Here is a 21919-nt window from a genome sequence, read left to right on the forward strand (position 1 = left end):
CTCATAGAGATACCTGTGGCTGAAAGAGAAAGATGGGGGTGTTGTCACTGTGTAGACGAGATCCCTGTCATATTCTGTATCTATAAAATATAGATGCTTCTTAGTTATGTAGGCCACCTCGGTTTCCTTGACAACCAAATGCCGAGAAACTCCAGAAGCCTCCTTTGGAAGCTGGTCGTCCACTGGAGTAATGTGGATGGTCACCATCTGGAAAGAAATTACCTGTGCCATTAATTTGAAATACCAGGAGATACCAAAGAAAACACCCCACCATCACCTAGTCACGATTAAGCTGCTTTTCAAAAACTGCCATTTGCAATATACTTCCATCGAAATGATTCAGGAACTATCAAGAACGTGAGCCCAAAATGGAACATTCTTACCCATGTTATGCTGTATTTTAAGAATATAATTATCACAATTCTAGTTAATGCAGTCATGAATGCTGTAGAGCAGGCACATAATACACAAAATATGTTCCTGATTTTGTTCCCGCTTCTCCCTTCCACCAACACCCTGTGCTTTTCTTCACCACCTCTTTCCGCTCAGTCATCACTCCTAGAAACCTTGTCATGACTTTGGTTCCTCCTTCTCCACCGACACATAACACGTCTCCAAGTCCCAGAGTCTCCACTTACAAAATTCCCTGCGCTGTGACCACACCCCACCCCCGCCCCACTCTTACTGGTCTAGCGCCAGCTCTTTCAACTTCTTCCCGACATTATTGCAACTGTTTCCTGTTAGCCCCAACTCCAATACCCAATCTAGACGTTACATACCTCTGGTGTTCTCTTTAAAAAAATGCAAGTCAAATCAGTCATGCACTGCCTCAAAAATCTAAACAACCACTCGGGGGGAATTAAATTATTCCAGCTCCCCACCACGGCACCCAAGACCTCCATGGTTTAGACACACCTGATTTTTCAACTCTGTCTTTTACCACCTTTCGATGTGAACCCAGGACTCCACGTACACACGGTACCGGGCTGTAGTTCTCAAGCTGGTGTCTGCGGTCTGGATCACGTTGTTCCTTCAATCTGCAGTGCTTTTCTCCTGTTCTCTCCAGCAACCTGAGGCTTTCTCACCCTTGAGGGCTCCTCTGAAAGCTTCGCCCAATTTCTTAGTTGGAATGAACTGTTTCTGAACTGTGCTTATCCCTCAACAAACAATATTATCTCATCGCCTTGTGTTATTAGCTAGTAGTTTACATGTCAGTCTCTCCTAGACTGAAAGGTCCACAAGGGGAGAATCGTAGTATCACGCAAACCACGTGGAATTTGTCAGTGGACAGACAGTTGAAGTGCAAAGTATACCACTTAGTGGCTATTATTAATCTTGAACATCTCACTCAACTTTCTTGAGCGTCAAACTTACTGATCAGTTAAGGGTAGCATGAACAACCTCACAGAGTTGTTATGAGGATCAAATATCACTACGTAGATAAAATGTCTGGCACGTAGTAGGTGCTCAGTAAATACTATGTTCGCTTCTGTAGCTCTACGACATCTGGCATGGTATTTGTAGGTAGGAGGCACTTCTTCAGCATTTGCTAATAACTCAGTCAACATGCCCTATTTGTGATTTAAAAAACTCTTCTTTAACAATTTTTTTTAACACTTATTCACTTTTGAGAGGGAGAGAGAGTGACAGAGCGCGAGTGAGGTAAGGGCAGAGAGAGAAAGGGAGACCCAGAATCAGAAGCAGGCTCCAGGCTCTGAGATGTCAGCACAGACCCGACGCGGGGCTCAAACCCACAAACTGGGAGATCATGACCTGAGCTGAAGTCAGACGCTTAACTGACTGAGCCCCCCAGGCGCCCCTGTGATTTAAAAAATTCTTAAAGTCACACTCACTGGTTTGGAACCATGCAAGAGGGCAGGGAGGCTTTGCCAAACAGCTTTATCACGACATCTATTATTATGTTTTACAATAATCCATGATTGGTTGCGAGAAAGCAATTACTCTCTCTTGAAATGGAACATTTGTCATCATGGTCTTTACACAGCTTGATGCAGGAGAGTGAGTATTCTTACCCCGGTTTTATTCATTTTAATATTGTTCCTGAAGCACAGATCAGCAGTGCCAGTTTTGCCTACAATAATGGTGTCCATAATACTTAGTTTGAAAGTGAAAAAAAGTCCTTTTTAAATTGGCATACAGGGGCACCTGAGTGGCTCAGTGGGTTAAGCGCCCGACTTCAGGTCAGGTCATGATCTCGTGGTTCGCAAGTTCAAGCCCCGCATCGGGCTCTGTGCTGACAGCTCAGAGCCTGGAGCCTGCCTTGGAGTCTGTGTCTCCCTCTCTTTCTGTCCCTCCCCAACTCGCGCTCTGTCTCTCTCTGTCTCTCTCTCTCTCTTTCTCTCTCTCAAACATAAACATTAAATTGGCATACAAAGCAAAAACTAAAACATGGGTAAGCTTTACTATGACCAAGACTGCGAATGTCAGCTCAGTCACCTACAAGCTATGCTCCCTGGGCAAATAATCTAACCTATTTGGGGCTCAGTTTTTCTGTCTAGTAGCACAGGGAGTACCTGGTAGTAGATGCTCAATTAATTAATTCCCTGTCTCCATCCTTCATTACGGTTACAAAAGCACCCGACATAAGTACTACTCCATTATGCAGCATTTCAATAATTAAAAACTAAAGCCAGTTATCAAAATAAAAGAACACAATAAAAGCCATTTCTCCAGTCTCCTGGAGTCTGTGTCACAATTTTTTTTTTCCCACTTACAGTTTTTCGCTAATCTACAAAGTTCAGAAATTCTCTACGGGACCTCCCAGCCATAGTGTGGATCAGTGAGGCTCCACTTAATTGAAAAACTGGATTTAATATGGAAACAATAGTTATTGTGCCTTCAAAGAGACCATTTTCCATGCTAATTTATTCTCCAATGTGTTCTTTGTGTAAAAAGAATGTACAAGTATGCTTTTTTATATGCCTGTAGTAATTCTTGGTGGGCACATTTTTCAACATGCTTTATGATCATTTAAGTTGGTGCATCTTTACATATTTATGCATGTTTAAACCATTATTGTGTGTGTGTGTGTGGGTAAGAAAAATCCTATTTTAACAAGCTCCATAGAGAAATAAAGAATTTTCATTGTACTGAAATTTGGTTGTAAAAATGACATTATTGAATACCCATTCCCAGACAGTGAAAAGCTAGTGCCCAATCATTAAGCTGTTGCGGCTGAATTCCCCTACATCCCTCCAGTCTACTTATGGCCACAAGCACCTGCAAACAGACTTGGAGAAAATCTGAACATAAAGTGATAAATCAGTACACAAAATGGCGAAGGGCAAAGCCTGACCTTGACCCTCAGACTCGGGTTCGCTATTTGATACTCTGATGGCTAGTATTTGACTTTCTTTCAAGCCTGGCTTCTTGATCCTTTCTCTGCCTAAGCTTGGGCTCTGCCTGATTCTTTATCTTGCATCTTCTTTTGAGATTAGCCAGCGCGACTTCTCAGATCCAGGAACCTCTACAAGAAGTCCCTTCCACTTGACCCACAGGCCTTTGTGGTACCTGCTTCCTTTCTTCTTCCTTTCCTTAGTCCTCTTTCTGCTTTTCTCATCTAGCCTTATTTTTCATTCTCCGTTTTCTTTCTTTCTTTCTTTCTTTCTTTCTTTCTTTCTTTCTTTCTTTCTTTCTTTCTTTCTTTCTTTCTTCTTTAGTTTTTATTTTAATCACCCCATGCTCACTACAACAAGTGCATTCCTTAATCGCCATCACCCATTTCACCAAAAGCACATTGAGTGGGTGAGGTTTTATTTGATGACGGTAATGGCAACTAAGAAAGAAAGAGGGAGGGTGTTTCTTGCTGCTGTGCAGATGTGCAGACACGCTGTTGGTGTGTCGGCTGACCTCTCAGAGGAGCGTTCAGTGGAGAAGGGGGAGAGGAGGAAAGGGGCATCCCTGCTACGTAACTTCTTTCCTGATTTAAGCACATTGTGTCTCATCTGAGGAGGTCCTTGCTTTCTGTCTCTATGAAAGGAAGTTTTCCAACAATGTGGCCTAAGCAATCTTGTGCCTGAGTTAATTTTTAGTCACCGCGGAAACTTCTGATTACAAAAGCTCCCGTCAAGCAACCTTCTTATCTAGACTTTCTTTTTTTTTATTTTCAAATGTTTTTATTATTTATTTTTGAGAGAGAGAGAGAGAGAGAGAGAATGAGTGGGGAAGGGCAGAGATTGAGGAAGACACAGAATCCGAAGCAGGCTCCAGGCTCTGAGCTGACAGCACAGAGCCCGACGCGGGGCTCAAACTCGCAAACCACAAGATCATGACCTCAGTCAAAGTTGGACACTTAACCGACTGAGCCACCCAGGTGCCCCTAGACTCTCAGTTGATGGTGGAAGGCTGCAGATATTTTTGACTATTTTACAAATTTTGTTGAATTTTCATCTGTAAGACATGACTAGATACTTGCCCAAATTGAAGGTGCAATCATCAAGTAGACTAAATGATCGTGCAAGTTCCTTAAAAATTCAAGTTTCAATGATGCTATTGGGGCTCACAACACAAAAACGCTTACCAGCACACACATACAAAATATTTGTTTTGCTGTTATGCGCACACCAATTCCTAGAAACTCTGAAGAACAAAGCTTTACATTCATTCCTCCCCCATGTCACTGCTTCCCCAGTTCCTACCAAATGTCTCAGTCTTGTTTCCTCTTACTTCCAATAAAGGTTGAAAAATCAGAGTTCATTTTGGGACAACAAAATAAAACAAAACAACACAAAACAAACAAACAAAAAAACAGTTCTTGAGGTTCTACTTTGAGTCTGGTACCAATATCTGAAGACACAGAGATAAATAATTTGGGATTCCTCCCATCAGTGAGCTTATAGTTGATCCCATAAAACAAATAATGGCCTCACGTTATAGTTATTTGATATCAGATAACATAAAAGGACAAGTTGACTCAGCCTGGAGGAGGTGTGGAATGAGGGCATCAGAGAAGGACTGCTGGAGCAGGTGATGTTAGAGCTGAGAGTAGGTCCATCTGGAAATGGATGAAGCTAAAGCTGCCACTACTCAAAAGTGGGGAAAAACTGGGGCTAGATGGATGCTACCAAACACCCTGACACTGTATTAATGGTTTTAGTTGTCCTCAATTACAGGGATGTGGCTGATGTCCTCTATTCTTTTGTTTTAATCTTTATTTTCCGTAGGCTCCATGCCCAATGTGAGTCCCAAACTCACAACTCTGAGGTCAGGAGTCACATGCTTTACCAACTGAGGTGGCCAGGTGACCCGATCTCTTCTATTCTTAAAGGACCATGTGAGGGATTCTGATAATAACCCCTTCCCCAAAAGATGAAAATGGGAACTAACACACTGGCAGTGGGTGGAGAGGTAGAGATGGATGAGAGAAATCTATCAAGTAGATTCAGTAAGACCTGCTGACTGATGGGTTCTGCAGACATTAGACGGAAAAAAAAGGGCTGGGGATGACTTCAGAGATTCTAATTAAAGTGGTTTTGTGAAAGTCTGGGAGGAAATATTCCGAATGTCTTATGGGTTGTGGACATGGGGACTTGAAAATGCTGATGGGGGGGTGCCTGGGTGGCTCAGTCGGTTGAGCATCTGACTCTTGATTTTGCCTCAGGTCATGGTCCCAGGGTCATGGGATCAAGCCCCGTGTCAGGCTCTGCATGGAGTATGGAGTGGGCTTGTGATTCTCTCTCTTTGCCCCTCCCCTACTCATGAGTACATGCTCTCTCACTCTCTCCAATTATAAATAAATAAATAAATAGATAAATAAATAAATAAATAAATAAATAAATAAATAAGTAAATAAAATGCTGAGACACACATATGTAGTGATGTCAGGTACAGAGGTGGGCACTTAAGGTTGAGCTGGAGAATATTTAGGAGCCAAAGAATAAGTGGTACGTGAAAACACAGCAAATTTACAGTTGGTCTCTCTCTCTCTTTCTCAACATAGATTAGGAAGATGAAAGCAAAGAAAAACATAATTATGACCTCTTCTTTCGAAATCTATCCATCCCAGGGAATAAACTTATAACTGGATCTACAGAGTTTAGTCTGAGTTATTTGCCAAGATTCACAAATAATTCTGTTTCAATACAGTTTTCATTTCCTTATTATAGAGCGATCTCACATCTCCATTTGATCTCTAAATATATGAATATCAATAAATCTATATCTATGATGTATAAAATACGTAATAGCAGAAGTTCTGAGCTTTTGATTTCAAAAACAAACACATAATCTGCTAAAAGTGGTATGGTGTTCTACTCAGAAACAGGTCAGTTTGAATAGATACAACAGAAGATTTAAAGCAAACCCTATTAGTAATTGCCATTTCAGATTATCAAGTCAGCCAAGGTCTCAAGCAAAATAGTAAACTAGAAATGGCATATAATACATTGATGAAAAGAGGGTGTTGTTATGTTTAAGGGAATTGATTTCTTATTCAATAAGCAGATGAATTAGGAAATTTCTAAAAAAAGAAAGAAAGAAAGAAAGAAAGAAAGAAAGAAAGAAAGAAAGAAAGAAAGAAAGAAAATTTCTCATTCATTTTCCATTCCCTCTTAACAGGGGTCACCTACTTCCTTCAGTTTCTGGGCTCTCTGACATCATTCTTCTTGATTATCCATTTTTGCTACAAACAGATGAATAGCTCAATCACCTATGCAGTGGCTAGTGTAAGTGACTGTGGCATTACAAGAACACATTATATAACCAATAGGGACACACGCTTTAAGAAATCATTCTAAAAATTTTATTTTTTTTAATTTTTTTTTTAACGTCTATCTATTTTTGAGACAGAGAGAGACAGAGCATGAACGGGGGAGGGTCAGAGAGAGGGAGACACAGAATCTGAAACAGGCTCCAGGCTCTGAGCTGTCAGCATAGAGCCCGACGCGGGGCTCGAACTCACGGACCGTGAGATCAGGACCTGAGCCGAAGTCGGTCGCCCAACCGACTGAACCACCCAGGCGCCCCTTCTTTATTTACTTTTGACAGAGTGCAAGCATGAGCTGGGGAGGTACAGAGAGAGACAGGGAGACACAGAATCCAAAGCAGGCTCCAGGCTCCAGGCTCCAGGCTCCAGGCTCCAGGCTCCAGGCTCCAAGCACAGAGCCTGATGTGGGGCTCAAACTCACGAACCGTAAGATCATGAACTGGGCAGAAGTCGGATGCCTAACCGACTGAGCCACCCAGGCGCCCCTTTAAGAAATCATTCTAGAGCTGGTTCCAGATTTGCTAGGTCTCTACACATGCTACCTTCCAAGATAATAAGGAGAAAATACTCCTCAAAAAGAACCATGTATAGTAAGTGATCTCTTATTTTCAGCTGTCTTTTTCTACCCCTACCATCAACCATCCTCTCCTTGCATGGAGTCTACCCTATAAACTATACTTTGTTCAAATCCTACACTAACTCCATTTTCTGTAATTTCTTTATGAGAATGCCTCCTTAAACCTATTTCTTCATCCTATATCCTTAAATGATACACTCGAGTGGTAGTAAAACTCTTAGTTCTTCAAAACCAATAATAAATAATAGCTAATTTATCTACTGAGTACTTACCATGTGCCAGAAAGTTCTCAGTAGTTTGTTTATGTAGTTATGTAATTATCTCACTTACCCTCACAATTTCTCTATAAGGAAGTTGTATTATTATCTATTTTACAGATAAGGAAACTGAGGCACAGGTCAATCAGTTAGGGTCAAGGACAGGAGAGAAACATAAAGCAATGCAGCTTCAGAGACCATACCTCAACTGCCATATATAAAAGTCAGTGTTCTCTTGAGTGTTATGAAGTCAGCAAATTTGGGGAGGCATTTTATATAAAAGGACCCATGGTTAAATGACCTTGGAAATGCTACATACACAGAAATTTATAAAACTTATCAGCAAAGTAAATGGCAGAGAAGGCATGTTGCAAACAAGTTGACTTAATTTTGCTAAATCCTTTGCTTCTCAAACTTTCTATCTTAAAACCTGTTTTCATGTATTTTCTTACAACACCACCCAGGACCGATATCTGTGGACAAGACTTGGTGAAAGTATTCAGAGATGGTCTCTTACCTGTGGCACTGAGAGATTTGGAGGTTCATGGCTATCCCACAGGACAAATTCAAAAGAGTCTTCAAAGATCTCTCCACCAAAGTGACGATAGTGAATGATGCCATTAAATAGATCCCTCTGAAGGAAGCCAGGGACAGGATAGCCTGTTGGGTCCACAAAATACCACATACTTTTGTAACAATCTTCCGAGTGTTGGGGTATAAAGATATTGGACTTATCTCCAAAGTATTCTCTGCCTAGTATATTGTATGCAGCCAAGGAGTCTTCACTAGATACTTTCATCAAAGCTTATAAATAATAAGCAGAAAATTTTAAGTTGCTACACCTGTCTTACCATATGTAGAAAAATGAGCATTACAAAAATATCTTTAAGACACATAGTCTTAACTAAACTGCTTGTTCCCTCTTTTGTTACTCCTGACTACTTTAAGAAATAGTTATGAAATTGTTTTCATAAAGCATAAACAAACGTCATTCATGAAATCACTTTATAAACAATTTAGCATTAGGCCAAATATTCCTCTTCAAACTTACTTGTTCTTTCATCCTGCTTGGCCGACGTAATTTTTCATAATGTAATGGTTACCTTGACACAGAGCTCTGGAATTGTTTACTTGCACGATCTTGGATAGATTAGTTTAACTTTTCTAAGTGTCAGGCTTCCCATCCACAAAATGGGAATGATAATAGTATCTCACCTCATAAACTTGATGTCCACCCTTGCACAAATTCTGACATCAGCGATCATAACTATTCAGAACTTACCTATCAGCCCTGGCCCTGGCTTCTTCATGATCTCTCCGGCCTGAGGGGGTTTTGTGATATTAAAGAAGATGTAGTCATCACTGGAGTCCATATCTGATGCTCTCAGCATGGAACCCTGGATCAGTATGGTCTGTCCCTCCTCCAGTTCAATTACTACATTGTTTATGAGGAACGGGGGACTGTCATCTTTGGGCAAAATGTTGATGGGAAACTTATGGCGGATGCTGTGATGGCCATCGAATATCCTGAAGACCACAAAGTCTTTGGTGGAGTCACTGTCGTCATGATGATAGCGAACAACTCCAGCCTGAAGGTCAGCCACAGTGAAGAGAAATCCTTTCCCCCCTGATGGAGAGAACAGAGATGGGGCTGACTGAACGAGGGGTGCAGAGGGAGCAGCTGCAGCAAAAGCAGCCGTAGAAGAAAGGGCATGAAGGAAATGGGCCAGCTGATACCTGCCTCACCTAGACAAACAATCTTGTTTAGCGGGCTCTGGGCCACCACAGAACTGGTTTTGAATAGGGGCTGTAACACTCACTGGCTGTGTGGACTTGGGCAAGGCACTTAATTCATTTAGACTCATCTATAAAACAGGGATAATAAGACCCACCTCATATTCCCTAGGAAGGATGAGAGAACGTAAAGAACAGTAAGGACAAAAAGTGTTAATTACCATTCAACATGGCAGCACTTCCCTGAGGAGCAGGCTTGAGCCAGGAGCATCAGTACCACTTGTGAAGTCGTTGGAAATGCAAGTTCTCTGGCCCTCCCCCCAGACCCACTGAGTAGAAGTCCTGGAGGTGAGACCCAGCAATCTGTGTTTTATCAAACCTCCAGGAGAGTCTAACACACGCTAAAGTTCGAGAATCACTGAAGAGCTACAGCTCTGCTACCAAATGGCCTAGGTTCAAATCCCTGTTCGGCCACTTTCTAGGTACATACACAAGTCAACTTCTCTAAATCCCAGGTTCCCCTTTTGTAAAGTGGGAATCATAATAGTACTACATTTCATAAAGCTGATATAATGTAGAAAGCTTTGTACAGTATCTGGTACAAATCATAAATGCTACGATTTTCTACCTCCTCCACACTAGGACGTCATTATGGGCTATCACTCTTCTCTTGATTTCCACATTGCTTCACTCTGTATAAGCGATTACAATTCTTGATGGCCGATTTCCCTGTACTCTCCCCACACTATGGTTCTATCAAAGCCCACTGGAGTAAGTGATTAAACATTTGTACAATGGACATCACAGTTTACTCGCCCAATAGCCACTTTCTGCTTCTTCGCCAGTACCAGAATCCTAGTGTTATTTGGAATGGTAATATGACCATTTGAAAATACTCAGTTTCCCAGACCCCACTGCATCCAGGGGGTAGTATGTGACTTGGTGGATTTAAGTGGAACCCACTGTATCAAGTTCCTGGGGAAAGTTGTTAAAGAAAACAAATTAAGCGACGTAACTTTTTTCATCATCCCTTCTCTTTCTTCCTTCCCGGGATGCAGACCGGAAGTCTGAAGGTGTAGGTGCTATCGTGAGACCACTGTCAGGACAGAATGAGCTGCTGGCATCATGGATCTGGAATGCCTACCTCTGGGCAACTTATCACGTGAGGAAAATTACTCTTGAGTTTCTAAGTCACTGTAGTTGGGTTTTCCTTACATGCAGCTGAACATCCCCCTAAGCTGATCTCCTACTCTCCTAGGATGACTTCACTTTTCAGTTCAGAATTCCTAATCACAAATGATAATAAAAAAGAGCTCTCTTTCTGCTTTATAGTTAGGAACACCAAGAGGATAATTGAATTAAATCCTCTGAGCTCGTTATACGGAATGGACTATGTTATGTGATAGCAGGATTATTTTTATTAGGGATATTACCTTGTTAACTACTGCTCTTATAGTTAAACTATAATTAACATAATAACATAATTATACTAATAACATAATGATTACCAAGTATTTAAAAAACTAAGTTTTTCTGTTCTTTAATACATTCCTCTGAATCAGAGAAACGAGAGGGAAATATTTTGTCTTCCCACTGGGATAAGCTCATCAGTTAAAGAGTATGTTTAGAAGGAGTCCTACATGGCATGTGAGATTTAAATAATGAGCCAAGCACAAGATGCTGCTTGTGAATTGTCATCCACTGATGGGAGCACCCTAACACAAAAAAGAATGGTTTCAAGAACTCCACACTTTCCGGATATGACAATTCGCTTAGAAATGAGGCCCAGGAGGGGCACCCGGGTGGCTCAGTCAGTTTTTAAGTCTGGTATTGGTCCAATTCATGATCTCATAGTTCATGGGTTCGAGCCCCACGTCGGGCTCTGGGCTGACGGCTCAGAGCCCGGAGCCTGCTTCGGATTCTGTGTCTCCCTCTCTCTCTGCCCCTCCCTCGCTCACGCTCTGTCTCTCTCCCTGTCTCAAAAATGAAGTAAATAAGTATTTTTTTAAAAATTTTTAAAAAAGAAATGAGGCCCAAGAGATGCTATGTGTATCCTGTTAAATATGATCTGCTTTTGGAGAAAAGACTCTTGGGTTCTCTTCTAGGTCAGAGGTTGATCTTTCACCTCTTACTGTAAGCTGTCCATGCTGCAGGCCACCCACGGTGACCAGCTGGACAGCACGGATGTCATCATTGTCAACAATCTGAAACTGTTCCCAAGTGATGGCCCGAGACTGCCCCTCCAGAAGATTCAGACCTACAAGAGAAAACAGAAAAGTGTCCTAGAAAGTTCTATGACGTGCCAACCTGCCCACTTGAAGACAAGATTAATGAATTTTCACTCACAAAACTAGCTGAAAATTATATCTTTCAAAGCTTTTTAAGAAACTGGAGTTTAGCTTTTATTTTTAGTAACATTTCCGCATCTAATACTATTAACCCCAGTCTGCTAACTGGTTCCTTGTGATATATATCAGTTGGAAGCACGGTGGTGCCAGAAAAGAAACCCATAAGGAAAGAAGAGATGTTATGCTCACAGGGGTCTCTCGTTCAAAAATGTCCACAAGGCATTTTTCAAAGGTGACATCCAGATATCTGAAGTGGGCGAGAGAATCAGAAGAGCTTTTACATATAAGCTATGAGTGCAACAGTAGCCCACAGGACAGAGAATGTAACATGGCTACGTGTGCAAATACAGAAATACGGTGTTAGGGGAGTGGTTAATGGTCTTGAACATGAAGTATCTGACACTTCGAAATGAGGGCTCAATTTTATTCTAGGCTCTAGGAAAGAAGGAACTTCTGTAACTAAAGGAACTGAAATAAAACCTTCTCCTTGGACCCAGTATGCTGGAGGGAATCTGGGGAGAGGGGGTTAAGTGCTGCTTAGAGCAGCGAGATACAGATTCGGGATGGAACACTCCAGTTAGAAACAGGGAGCTGAGCGTCATCAAGCGTTCCCATTACTCAGTGGATCCAAGAGCTGACAGATTGCCAAGAATCTTGAAAGGGAACAAAGCTTTTTAGGTTTTTAAGTTGATAAAACTTAAAGGCCATGTACTGGCAGACCCACTTACATTTCCCCTTAAACCTGCCCAGCTTCCCCTGCCTCCCTGGCTATGACCGTGTGCCTGCCTTCTCGCTGCAGCAGCCCATAAGGGTCCCCGCAATTGTAAAGTCCCGGCTGCCACCACTGTCTCATCTTCTGATAAGGCTGGTTACGTCAATCGTCCTCTTGGGCAAGGGCCAGGTTTTGGCATGACCTCCCTTGTGACCGTGGCCGGGTCCTATACCATGGGACCCCGGAAGTTTGTAGCAGCCACAAAGAAGGACCAGGCAGCACATCGTGGACATGTGGGGAGTTGACATCCAGTGAGGCAAACTGACCACAGTGAGACAGGAGACGGGGAGGAGCTGAGAGAGAGACTACTCACCCTTTCCCCAGCCCACCTCTGGCCCTTCCCACACACGGTGCTTCCATTTCCACCTGGAAACACCAGCCTGACCGAACAAACAACTTCATTTTCTGATAAACTCAGTCACCCTCCGTTTTTTATTTGTTCCCCCACAACTTCCTTTCCCTGTTATTCCTGTTTTCAGTATAGGGTTAGTGCCTATGACCTGCCTCAGGGGCTGTTTGCTAGGGAACCTGGAATAAGACATACACTATGATGAAAGGATGGATGGATGGATGGATGGAAGAAAGGAAGGAAAGAAAGGAGGGAGGGAGGAAGATGAAAGAAAGAAAGAAAGAAAGAAAGAAAGAAAGAAAGAAAGAAAGAAAAAGAGAGAGGGGGAGGGTAGAAAGGGAGGAGGGGGCAGAGGGGGAAGAAAGAAGGGAGGGAAGGAGGGAGGGAGGACAAGCACATATAATCTCTGCGACTCATAAAAGGGTTTTGAAGCCCAGAGCGTGTGCTACACATAGGACAAGGCATCACGGGACACAGAGCAAGCAAGAAGAGAAGTGTATTATAACAAGATATTAACAGTGATTCTGTCTTTGTGGTGGACTAATGAATGATCTCATTCATTCATTACTATTTCATTCATTCATCCATTATGATTTCATTCATTTCTATCCATTCCCTATTATTATTATTATTATTATCCATTAATTCAATTTATTCTGTCTGATACACTTTCCAAGTTTTCAATGATGAACATATATTAAGCCATAAGAAGTAAAATTCCATTTAAAAAAAAGATTCTGATGTCCAAAGTAGCCAAAACCAGATTTGGAGCTCTCTTAACAAGCCTGGATTTCACAGATCACACAGACTATGAATAATCTGTGCTCAAGCCATAATCCACTTAGTATATGATTATTATAAAGTTCAGGTTGCCAATTCTTTCTTTTCTTTTATTATCCCTCTAGCAGAGGTAGAGTGGGACATCTCCCAATGTTCTCCATCATGACCCAAACTCACACACATACAAACACGTGTGTGTGTGTGTACCTGCATGCAAAGGCACGCACACACACACACACACACACACACACACACACACACACAGTATAAGCCACCACCTGAGGATTTAAATCAGACAGAAATATTTTCCCCTTCACAGAGCCTACCACCACTGCTTATAAGTAGGTCTTGACTGCTATCAATGGAATCAGCGGGAAAGGGGAAAATCTTCATTCACCTTCCACATTTATATCTGATCTAAATATATACCTTGCATCATAAGACCACTCGGAAGTGACCTTCTTTTAAAACAAATAAAGCAGTTTAAGCTCTTATTCGTGTATTATGGCTTCCCTGCATGTCCCCACAACAGGACAATGAATTGGTCTCCATTTTCCTTCCCTTTCTCTGAACGGTTCGAATTAGAGACCTTTTCCTTCTCAGTCCAACTGTAGCTCAATATCACAAATAGTTACTTTCTGGCCGCATTCAGTTGAAAGGTGTCCTTTTGGCTTATTTCCTACAGAGGAAAAAAAAAACGTGGCTTCACAGCACAGGAGTCCTGGTTTCAAATTTCTCACCCCGCAGGCAGGAAAAACAAAACAAAACAAAAACAACTATCTGATACCGTTAACTTGGCTGGGTTTCGGTTGCCTCATGTGTGAAATGGGAAGAAAACGACCTTTCTTTCCCGACCCATGCACTTTCCTGTCTTCCCTTTAGGGCTGTGCTGCTTAATGCCTTACACTGAACTTCACCTGTGTTCCAGGACACTCGCGGGGCATTCGTATCCGCTGTTCTGATGGAGATGTGGACTGTAATGGGTGCGCTCCTCTCAAAGAAGAAGTCGTAAGCCTCCACCTCCACCTGTAAACAAACAGTTGCATAGGAATCACACGTTGATAATTTATAGCTACAAAATACCATTATTCCCGGGGTATACATCACACCTGGAGGCAAAACAGATATAGGTTCAGCCGTCGCCTGATCTCATTTTTTGACAACCTCATCTCACTTTTTCAGGCTCTAGATCTTGTTCCTCAGTTAACAGTATTTTAAAATTTTTGTCTCCATACAACAAGTTCGTAACCGGAAGTAAGCAGATAAGCTGGAGAAGCGTCCCTGCATTTGATCGGGAGACTATGTCAGAGCAGCATGAGAACACTCGAGCTTCTCTCAAAGGCACAGGGTCTAGAGCTGTAGATTTTAAATGAGGGAGACTTTGTTCCCCCAGGGGACATGTGGGAATGTCTGGAGACATTTTTGGGCTCACAAATGTGTGTGTGTGATGAGGGGTCCTACCGGCATTCGGTGGACAGAGGCCAGGGATGCTGCCACATACTATCATGCACAGGACAGCCCCCATGACAAAGAATTATCTAGTGCAAAATGTCAAGGGTGCTGCTTTTAAAAGACCCTGGTCTAGAGGCATATATCTCTCCAGACATATTTTTAAATATCCAGATTTTATTTGCATCCATGAAATCCATAGCTAATAAATGGGGTTATAGGATATGTGTTGAGCCTTATTATGTGTCATTCATGTATCGCACCAGGGGTTGACAGAAAAGGACAAGGTATAATACAGAAATAGGAGGCACACGCCCATTGTTGAAGAATGCCCATTGACACTGATTGTCCATTTGGTCCATTTGAGAGGATAAATGATCAAACAGAAACATGTCAGCAACTACCACAGTAACAAAAGGAACTGATTCAAGGCTGCCAAAATTAACGGACTAAAAGTGGAACTATAAGGAGGTGGGGATATCTCTTGTAGGTGTAATATAAACGTTTATTAGGTTGAACCATATGAAATGGTATGTTACATGCTCACCAAGAAACACTCTTCTCAAACGAATACACACTTCATAAAATGAGCTTGGCTCATAAAATGAGCTTGGCTCATTTTCATGGCTGAAAGAATGGACCTCCTTGGCATTACAGTCCAGGGTTACCTCCAGAAGCATTGGCCATGGTTGTGCTCTCGGGGGCCCCATCCCAGGTGGCTGAATGACCCCAGGGCTTCCAGCCCACAGGGTCTATAAAGCGCCTCATCTCCACTGAGAAAATTGAGAGTCACCTTCTAACAACAACAACAACAGAAACACACATTTGGGCAGGTTCTGCTTTAAGATTACATTGTACGATGTCAGAAAACGCATACATGAAGCAGCCAGAGTAGCCGTGCTTTGTTTATGAGCTCGAGGTAAAAGCAGACGTCTGATGAGAAATTACTTCATCATACAGAAGGAACGAGAGGTGAGGGCAAGCATGAGGAAAACAGCCGCCATTTACTCTTAGTAAATGAAGAAAAGAAAAGGACGACGTTTGTAGCTTGAAGTCTTTTGCCTGCCCTGGAGGCTAAATGCAGAAAGTGCCTAAATTCAGTGGAGGACAATTTGGAATCCCAGGGCCACTCATTTTCCTTAATAAGCCTGAACTCAAGTCTGTGTCAACCCGCTCATTTAAAATTTCCATCCTGTTTGAATCAACTCACTGGTAGGTCTACAGGTTGATTAAGCATTATTATTGCAAGACTGTAACCAGCGGCTCTCAACTCCCATCCGAAACCAAACACGAGGAAAGAGGCTGGAATAGTAGCAGACGGTACTTAGATTAGGCAGAGGACTTCTCTGACACAAAGTGTTTGACAGGGAAATTAGTCGTCCAGTGAGACTATAAAGTCTTCTATCCTGAGTCAGTGCTATTCATTAAAAGTAAGGATCCCAGTAAATCACTCCCCCCTGAAACAAGAAGGAATAATAGAATGCATTAATGAAAGGAGTATAGACAAAGTCATCTCTAACTCCAATGGTCTCTGTAATGCAGGAAGGCTTTCAAGGATGCCAGCTCAAACTGGTGAGCTCTGGGCCACAAGTGGTCCTCAGAAATATTTTGTAGCTGGCACAATTTTAAAACTTTTAAAACTCTTAGTATGTATTATATATTTATTTATTATTATTATTTTTAATATGTATTATATATTTAAAAATCGAAACACTGAGGGGCGCCTGGTTGGCGTCTCTTGGTTTCAGCTCGGGTCATGATCTCACGGTTCGTGAGTTCGAGCCCTGCATCCGGCTCCGTGCTGGCAATGCAGAGCCTGCTTGGGATTCTCTCTGCTTGGGATTCTCTCTCTGCCCCTTCCCTGCTCACTCTCTCTGTCTCTCCCTCAAAATAAGTACACTTAAAAAATTGAAACATTTTTACAAACTTACAGATTTCCAATGTCTCTGCAGGACAAGAGTTATAGCTACCCGGTATGTCTGTTTGCCTGTATTCTTACAGGGCAGCAGTCATCGGAGCCCCGGTGCACCTGTGCCTTCTAAACGGCCAGCTCTTTTCAGTCCCTGCAGTGTCCCTCCCCCTGCCCCCCCCACCCCAGCCGGATTTGCTCTTTGGATCACCTGCCAGGCTTCTCTAGGCATCTGAACCTGCCTCCTGATTTACCGTGATGGATTCTCCTCTGAGGCAATAACTGTACAAACTCACCTGAAGGTTAAGGGAAGTGGCCTCTCTGAGAACTCTGTAAATATCAAACAGGCTGGAAGCTTTGTCTCCCTTTCTTCTTACCTCGTAATGTCTCCTCACAGAATGGCTGCTGTTTGGCGGCTGATAGGCTATCTGCATGTCGCTTAGATCTTTCCAGGTGAACGAGGAGACGGGTCTGGTGTGATCCCACAGATGAGTCACGTAGCCCTGGGGTGGGGCCTTAGTAACGTTGAACACCAGCAAGGGCTTGGGCGTCTCATCCTCTTCACAGTCCAGAACGGCTGTGGTCAAAGAGGTCAGGATGAACTGATCCACTTCCAGAATGAACATGGCCATGAACGCAGCCCTTGGAATCTGATTAGGAATGCCGGCTCTGATATAGACAGGCAACCACGCACTCTCTGACTTTTGGAGGGGAAAGAAAATATGAGGGAAGAAACAACATAAGTAAAGCTATCACATATCTGGTTCCCAGAATGGTAGACGGAGTGTCCTTTAGTGACCTGAAACCTGGCTGCACATGAGAATCACTGGAGAGTTTTAAACATACACTAAATGCCCAAGCCCTATCTCCATGGGTTCTAATTTAGTTGTTCCAAAAAAGGGACAAGAAAACTGGCATTTTTTTAAAAAAAAATTTAACGTTTATTTATTTTTGAGAGAAAGAGAGAGAGAAACAGAGCACAAGCGGAGTAGGGACAGAGAAAGGGAGATACAGAATCCGAAGCAGGCTGCAGGCTCGAGCTGTCAGCACAGAGCCCAATGCGGGGCTCAAACCCACGAACTGTGAGATCATGACCTGGGCCGAAGTCGGAAGCTCAACTGACTGAGCCACCCAGATGTCCAGAAAACTGGTGTTTTTTTTTTTTATTTTATTTATTTATTTTTTTAATTTACATCCAAGTTAGTTAGCATCTAGTGCAACAATGATTTCAGGAGTAGATTCTTTCATGCCCCTTACCCACTTAGCCCATCCCCCCTCCCACAACCCCTCCGGTAACCCTCAGTTTGTTCTCCATATTTATGAGTCTCTTCTGTTTTGTCCCCCTCCCTGTTTTTATATTACTTTTGTTTCCCTTCCCTTATGTTCATCTGTTTTGTCTCTTAAAGTCCTCGTATGAGTGAAGTCATATGATATTTGTTTTTCTCTGACTAATTTCGCTTAGCATAATACCCTCCAGTTCCATCCACGTAGTTGCAAATGGCAAGATTTCATTCTTTTTGATTGCCGAGTAATACTCCATTGTATATATACCCCACATCTTATTTATCCATTCATCCATCAATGGACATTTGGGCTCTTTCCATACTTTGGCTATTGTTGATAGTGCTGCTACAAACATGGGGGGGCATGTGTCCCTTCGAAACAGCACACCTGTATCCCGTGAATAAATGCCTAGTAGTGCAATTGCTGGGTCGTAGTGTAGTTCTATTTTTAGTTTTTTGAGGAACCTTCATACTGTTTTCCAGAGTGACTGCACCAGCTTGCATTCTGAAAAAACTGGTATTTTTAAAGCTCTCTGGTGACTCTAACATGTAGCCGGGGTTGAAAAGGGACAATAGTTTTGGCATCAGAAGGAAATGTCCTTTTGATTCTATGTCCAGCACTTATGATTTTAATCAAGCTATTTAATTCCTAGATCTTTCCCCCCTCCACCCATTTGTGAAATGGAAATACTGGACCCCCAAATAAGTCACATTCAGTATGCTGAACACTGGATATTGGACTAGAAGTTGTAATCTGTATGCAACAAAATGTTAAAAATGGAATTCTTTTTGGCTCAGGCTGAACTAAAGTTCCAATGAAAGTGACAACAGATTTCAAAGTGAATGTGATACCAATACTATAGGCAGAATTTAGAAAGCAGATTGTCTAGAACCAGTTCCAGACTCTAGAACCCTCTCACTCACTACAAGAATAGAGAAGGGTTGAGAGGGGAAGAGAAAGTTTTCTTTGTAGAGAAGAGTGCATTGTTGTGCCGAGTCACTCCTTTGGTCCCCAACCCCACACACCTCCATGAAGTGGAAAAGTGGGCAATGCTATATTTGTCTCTGGTATCCAGTGTCCAGAGAGAAGTTTCCTTGAGACCAGCCTTAAAATGTATCTTTTACAGGTAAGAACACAAAGGACTGATGCTCACACAGGAGGAACTAAGTAGCCAGACGCAGAAGAATAATGGTGTCTGTTCTGGGATCTGCCTGTAGTCCTTGTTTGCAGCAGAGAAAAATATCTGAGTGCTCCAGATATGGGCCAAGTGGGACAGAGGATTGGTGTGGGGTCATCCTGGACCCTGACCTTTTGGGTGCTTCTGCGAGAAGGCAAAGAATCCCTGCCACAGGCAGCTGGAGGTGGGAATCATCCCAGGAGCTATGGGAGGACTTGCAAGTGAATACTCAGAAACGCCTCCTCTGGAGATGAGATCCACCAGTAGGAGACGTCCAGGACCGGGGATCCCCAGAGAAAGCAGGAAACTGCCCTGGGGACAAAGAAGCAGCTTGAAACATTTGCCAGACTTAGGGGGCATGAAGTCATATTCTATCAGTGTCTCATTCAACACTCTCCCCACCGCTCCCCAAAAACTGGCCCCCCCCCCAGGTCAGAAGTCCTGAAACTAGCCAGCAAAACTCCTAAGAGAGAAGTACAATAGAGAAAGAGGAGACAATCACCCCTCTCCCCTCCCGCTGCATGCTTTATGAAGACAAATTAATGATACGCTGAGACATCTCAGGGTTTAGAGTATCTATTTTTCACATGCCGTTAAAAAATAGAGTCATAATTTGAAAATTCAAGAATGGGAAAATCACAACATAAAAGGACTGGTGCTGAACAATAAGACCATCTAAGCCTAGGGTTAAGCCTAAATAAATATGTTATTTTAGACATGTTAACAAAATGGATATAAACATCAAAAAGAGCTTACTTGAAATAAAAGATAGATGATATAAGAAATAACAAATATAATAACTGAATGCTAGAACTAAAATTTTATTTTTTTAAATGTTTACTTATAAATGTTTAAATGTTTATTTTTTTAAATGTTTATTTTCATCAGAAGAAAGAGCGAGTGCACAGGAGTGCGTGAGAGCAGAGGAGGGGCAGAGAGAGAGAGAGAGGAGAGAGACTCCCAGGCAGGCTCCGTGCGCTGTGACTGCCGTGCCCAACACAGAACTTGAACCCACGAACCATGAGATCATGACCTGAGCTGAAACCAAGAGTCAGAGGCTCAACTGACTGAGCCACAGAGGAGACAACTAAAATTTCAGATTGCATAAACAAAGGTGGGGAGATGGGCAATCACTAGGAGAAAGGATAAATAGGACCGATCCTCATCATATATAGGAAGGAGCCAAAAGACTCATTTCATTTTTTGTCTTAAATATTAAAAACTTAAGTTAAACAATGTTTTTAATTTTAGAACTAAATCCCAGTAAAACATAAGGTCAGATAAACAACTTTCAAATAAATGAAGAAAGACATAGAAAATATAATCTATATTACAAGACAAATTTTTTTTAGTTAGCAAGAGAACATAAAACAAGATGATAGAAAAAATATATACCCATTATTATAAAACCATAGTTTATATTCCCATGTTCAAGACAAATATTCTGAAATTAAATAGCTAATTACTTATGCCTTATAGGAGAGGCATTTAGAATAAAATTGCATACAAAGATTAAAAGTAAAGGGACAATCCAAAGTTACCATGTAAAGAAAAAAGCAGAAGTGGTCATATTACTTTCAAAGAAAGACGAATCAAGGCAAAAGGCATTAAAAAAGGACAGCGTGGGCAGTTGATATTGATAAAATATACAAGACAAGGATTCTTATAGGAATCATTATATTTAATATTATTCTGGCCAAACTAGTGGAGAACATAGCAAAAATAAGAGGAATAATTACTGAAAAAGAAAGGACAAAATTATCATCATTAGTGAAAGATATAATTATGGTCTTCAAAAGCCCAAAGAATTTAAAAATTCTTGGAATAATTGAATTCAAGAAAGAAGCCAGATAAAAGAAAATTATACCAAAAAATAGCTTTCCTATTTATCATCAGTAACCAATGAGAAGATATAATGGAGGGGAAAGTGCCTATTCATAGTAATTTCCCAAAAGCACACTGCCTTGGACAGGCCTTAATAAGTATGCTCAACTTACATGAAGAAAACTGCAAATTTTACAGAAACACATCAAAGAACATTTGCCTAGATGAAGTGAGATCCCTCATTTCTGGATAAGAAGGCTCAGTATGCTAAATGTTCTAATATTCCAATTACTTCCAAAATAGCATACAGTTTTAATCCAATCCCGATAAAACTACTTAGGGCTTGAGAACTACGTATAGGTGAGAATGGGTTAGGAAACTTTGAAGACAAGTGATAAGGAAGAACTTGCCTGCAAAATACTGAAGTGTATCATTGCCCTTTTATATTTAGAATGAATGATACTGGCACAAGAATAAGTAGGCAAATCTAAGGAACAAAAGAACTAGCCTTGAAGTCATATACATAATATTTTCTATGCAATAGAAGCAGCATCAAAAATCAATGAGAAACAGGTTAGTTCTTCAACACCAAGTGTTGAAATCTGGGCTACTTGGGAAAAAAAGTGTTCTCTGTTTCACAATATTATAGAATTCATTTTGGGTAGATTACAACAACAAATGTCAACAAGAAATCCTTAAAAATCTAGAAGCAATTATGGGTGAGGAGTCATTTAG

General features: G+C 41.7%; 1 protein-coding gene across 18 annotated transcripts in view; it reads right to left on the minus strand.

Moving 5' to 3' along the window:
- FREM1 (FRAS1 related extracellular matrix 1) overlaps positions 1-21919 on the minus strand; it is a 165908-nt gene that overhangs the window by 104019 nt on the left and 39970 nt on the right. For 15 of the 18 annotated variants that reach the window (XM_045469927.1, XM_045469921.1, XM_045469925.1 and 12 more), the window contains exons 6-11: positions 17277-17600; positions 14459-14567; positions 11418-11549; positions 8841-9185; positions 8076-8218; positions 14-207 (exon numbers count right to left, since the gene is read on the minus strand). In XM_045469927.1, coding sequence (XP_045325883.1) covers positions 14-207; positions 8076-8218; positions 8841-9185; positions 11418-11549; positions 14459-14567; positions 17277-17600 — 1247 coding nt within the window. The other 3 variants (XM_045469930.1, XM_045469926.1, XM_045469928.1) reach the window with 3 other exon arrangements.

Source organism: Leopardus geoffroyi, chromosome D4 (genome assembly GCF_018350155.1).
Source record: "Leopardus geoffroyi isolate Oge1 chromosome D4, O.geoffroyi_Oge1_pat1.0, whole genome shotgun sequence".
Classification (NCBI taxonomy): Eukaryota; Metazoa; Chordata; class Mammalia; order Carnivora; family Felidae; genus Leopardus; species Leopardus geoffroyi.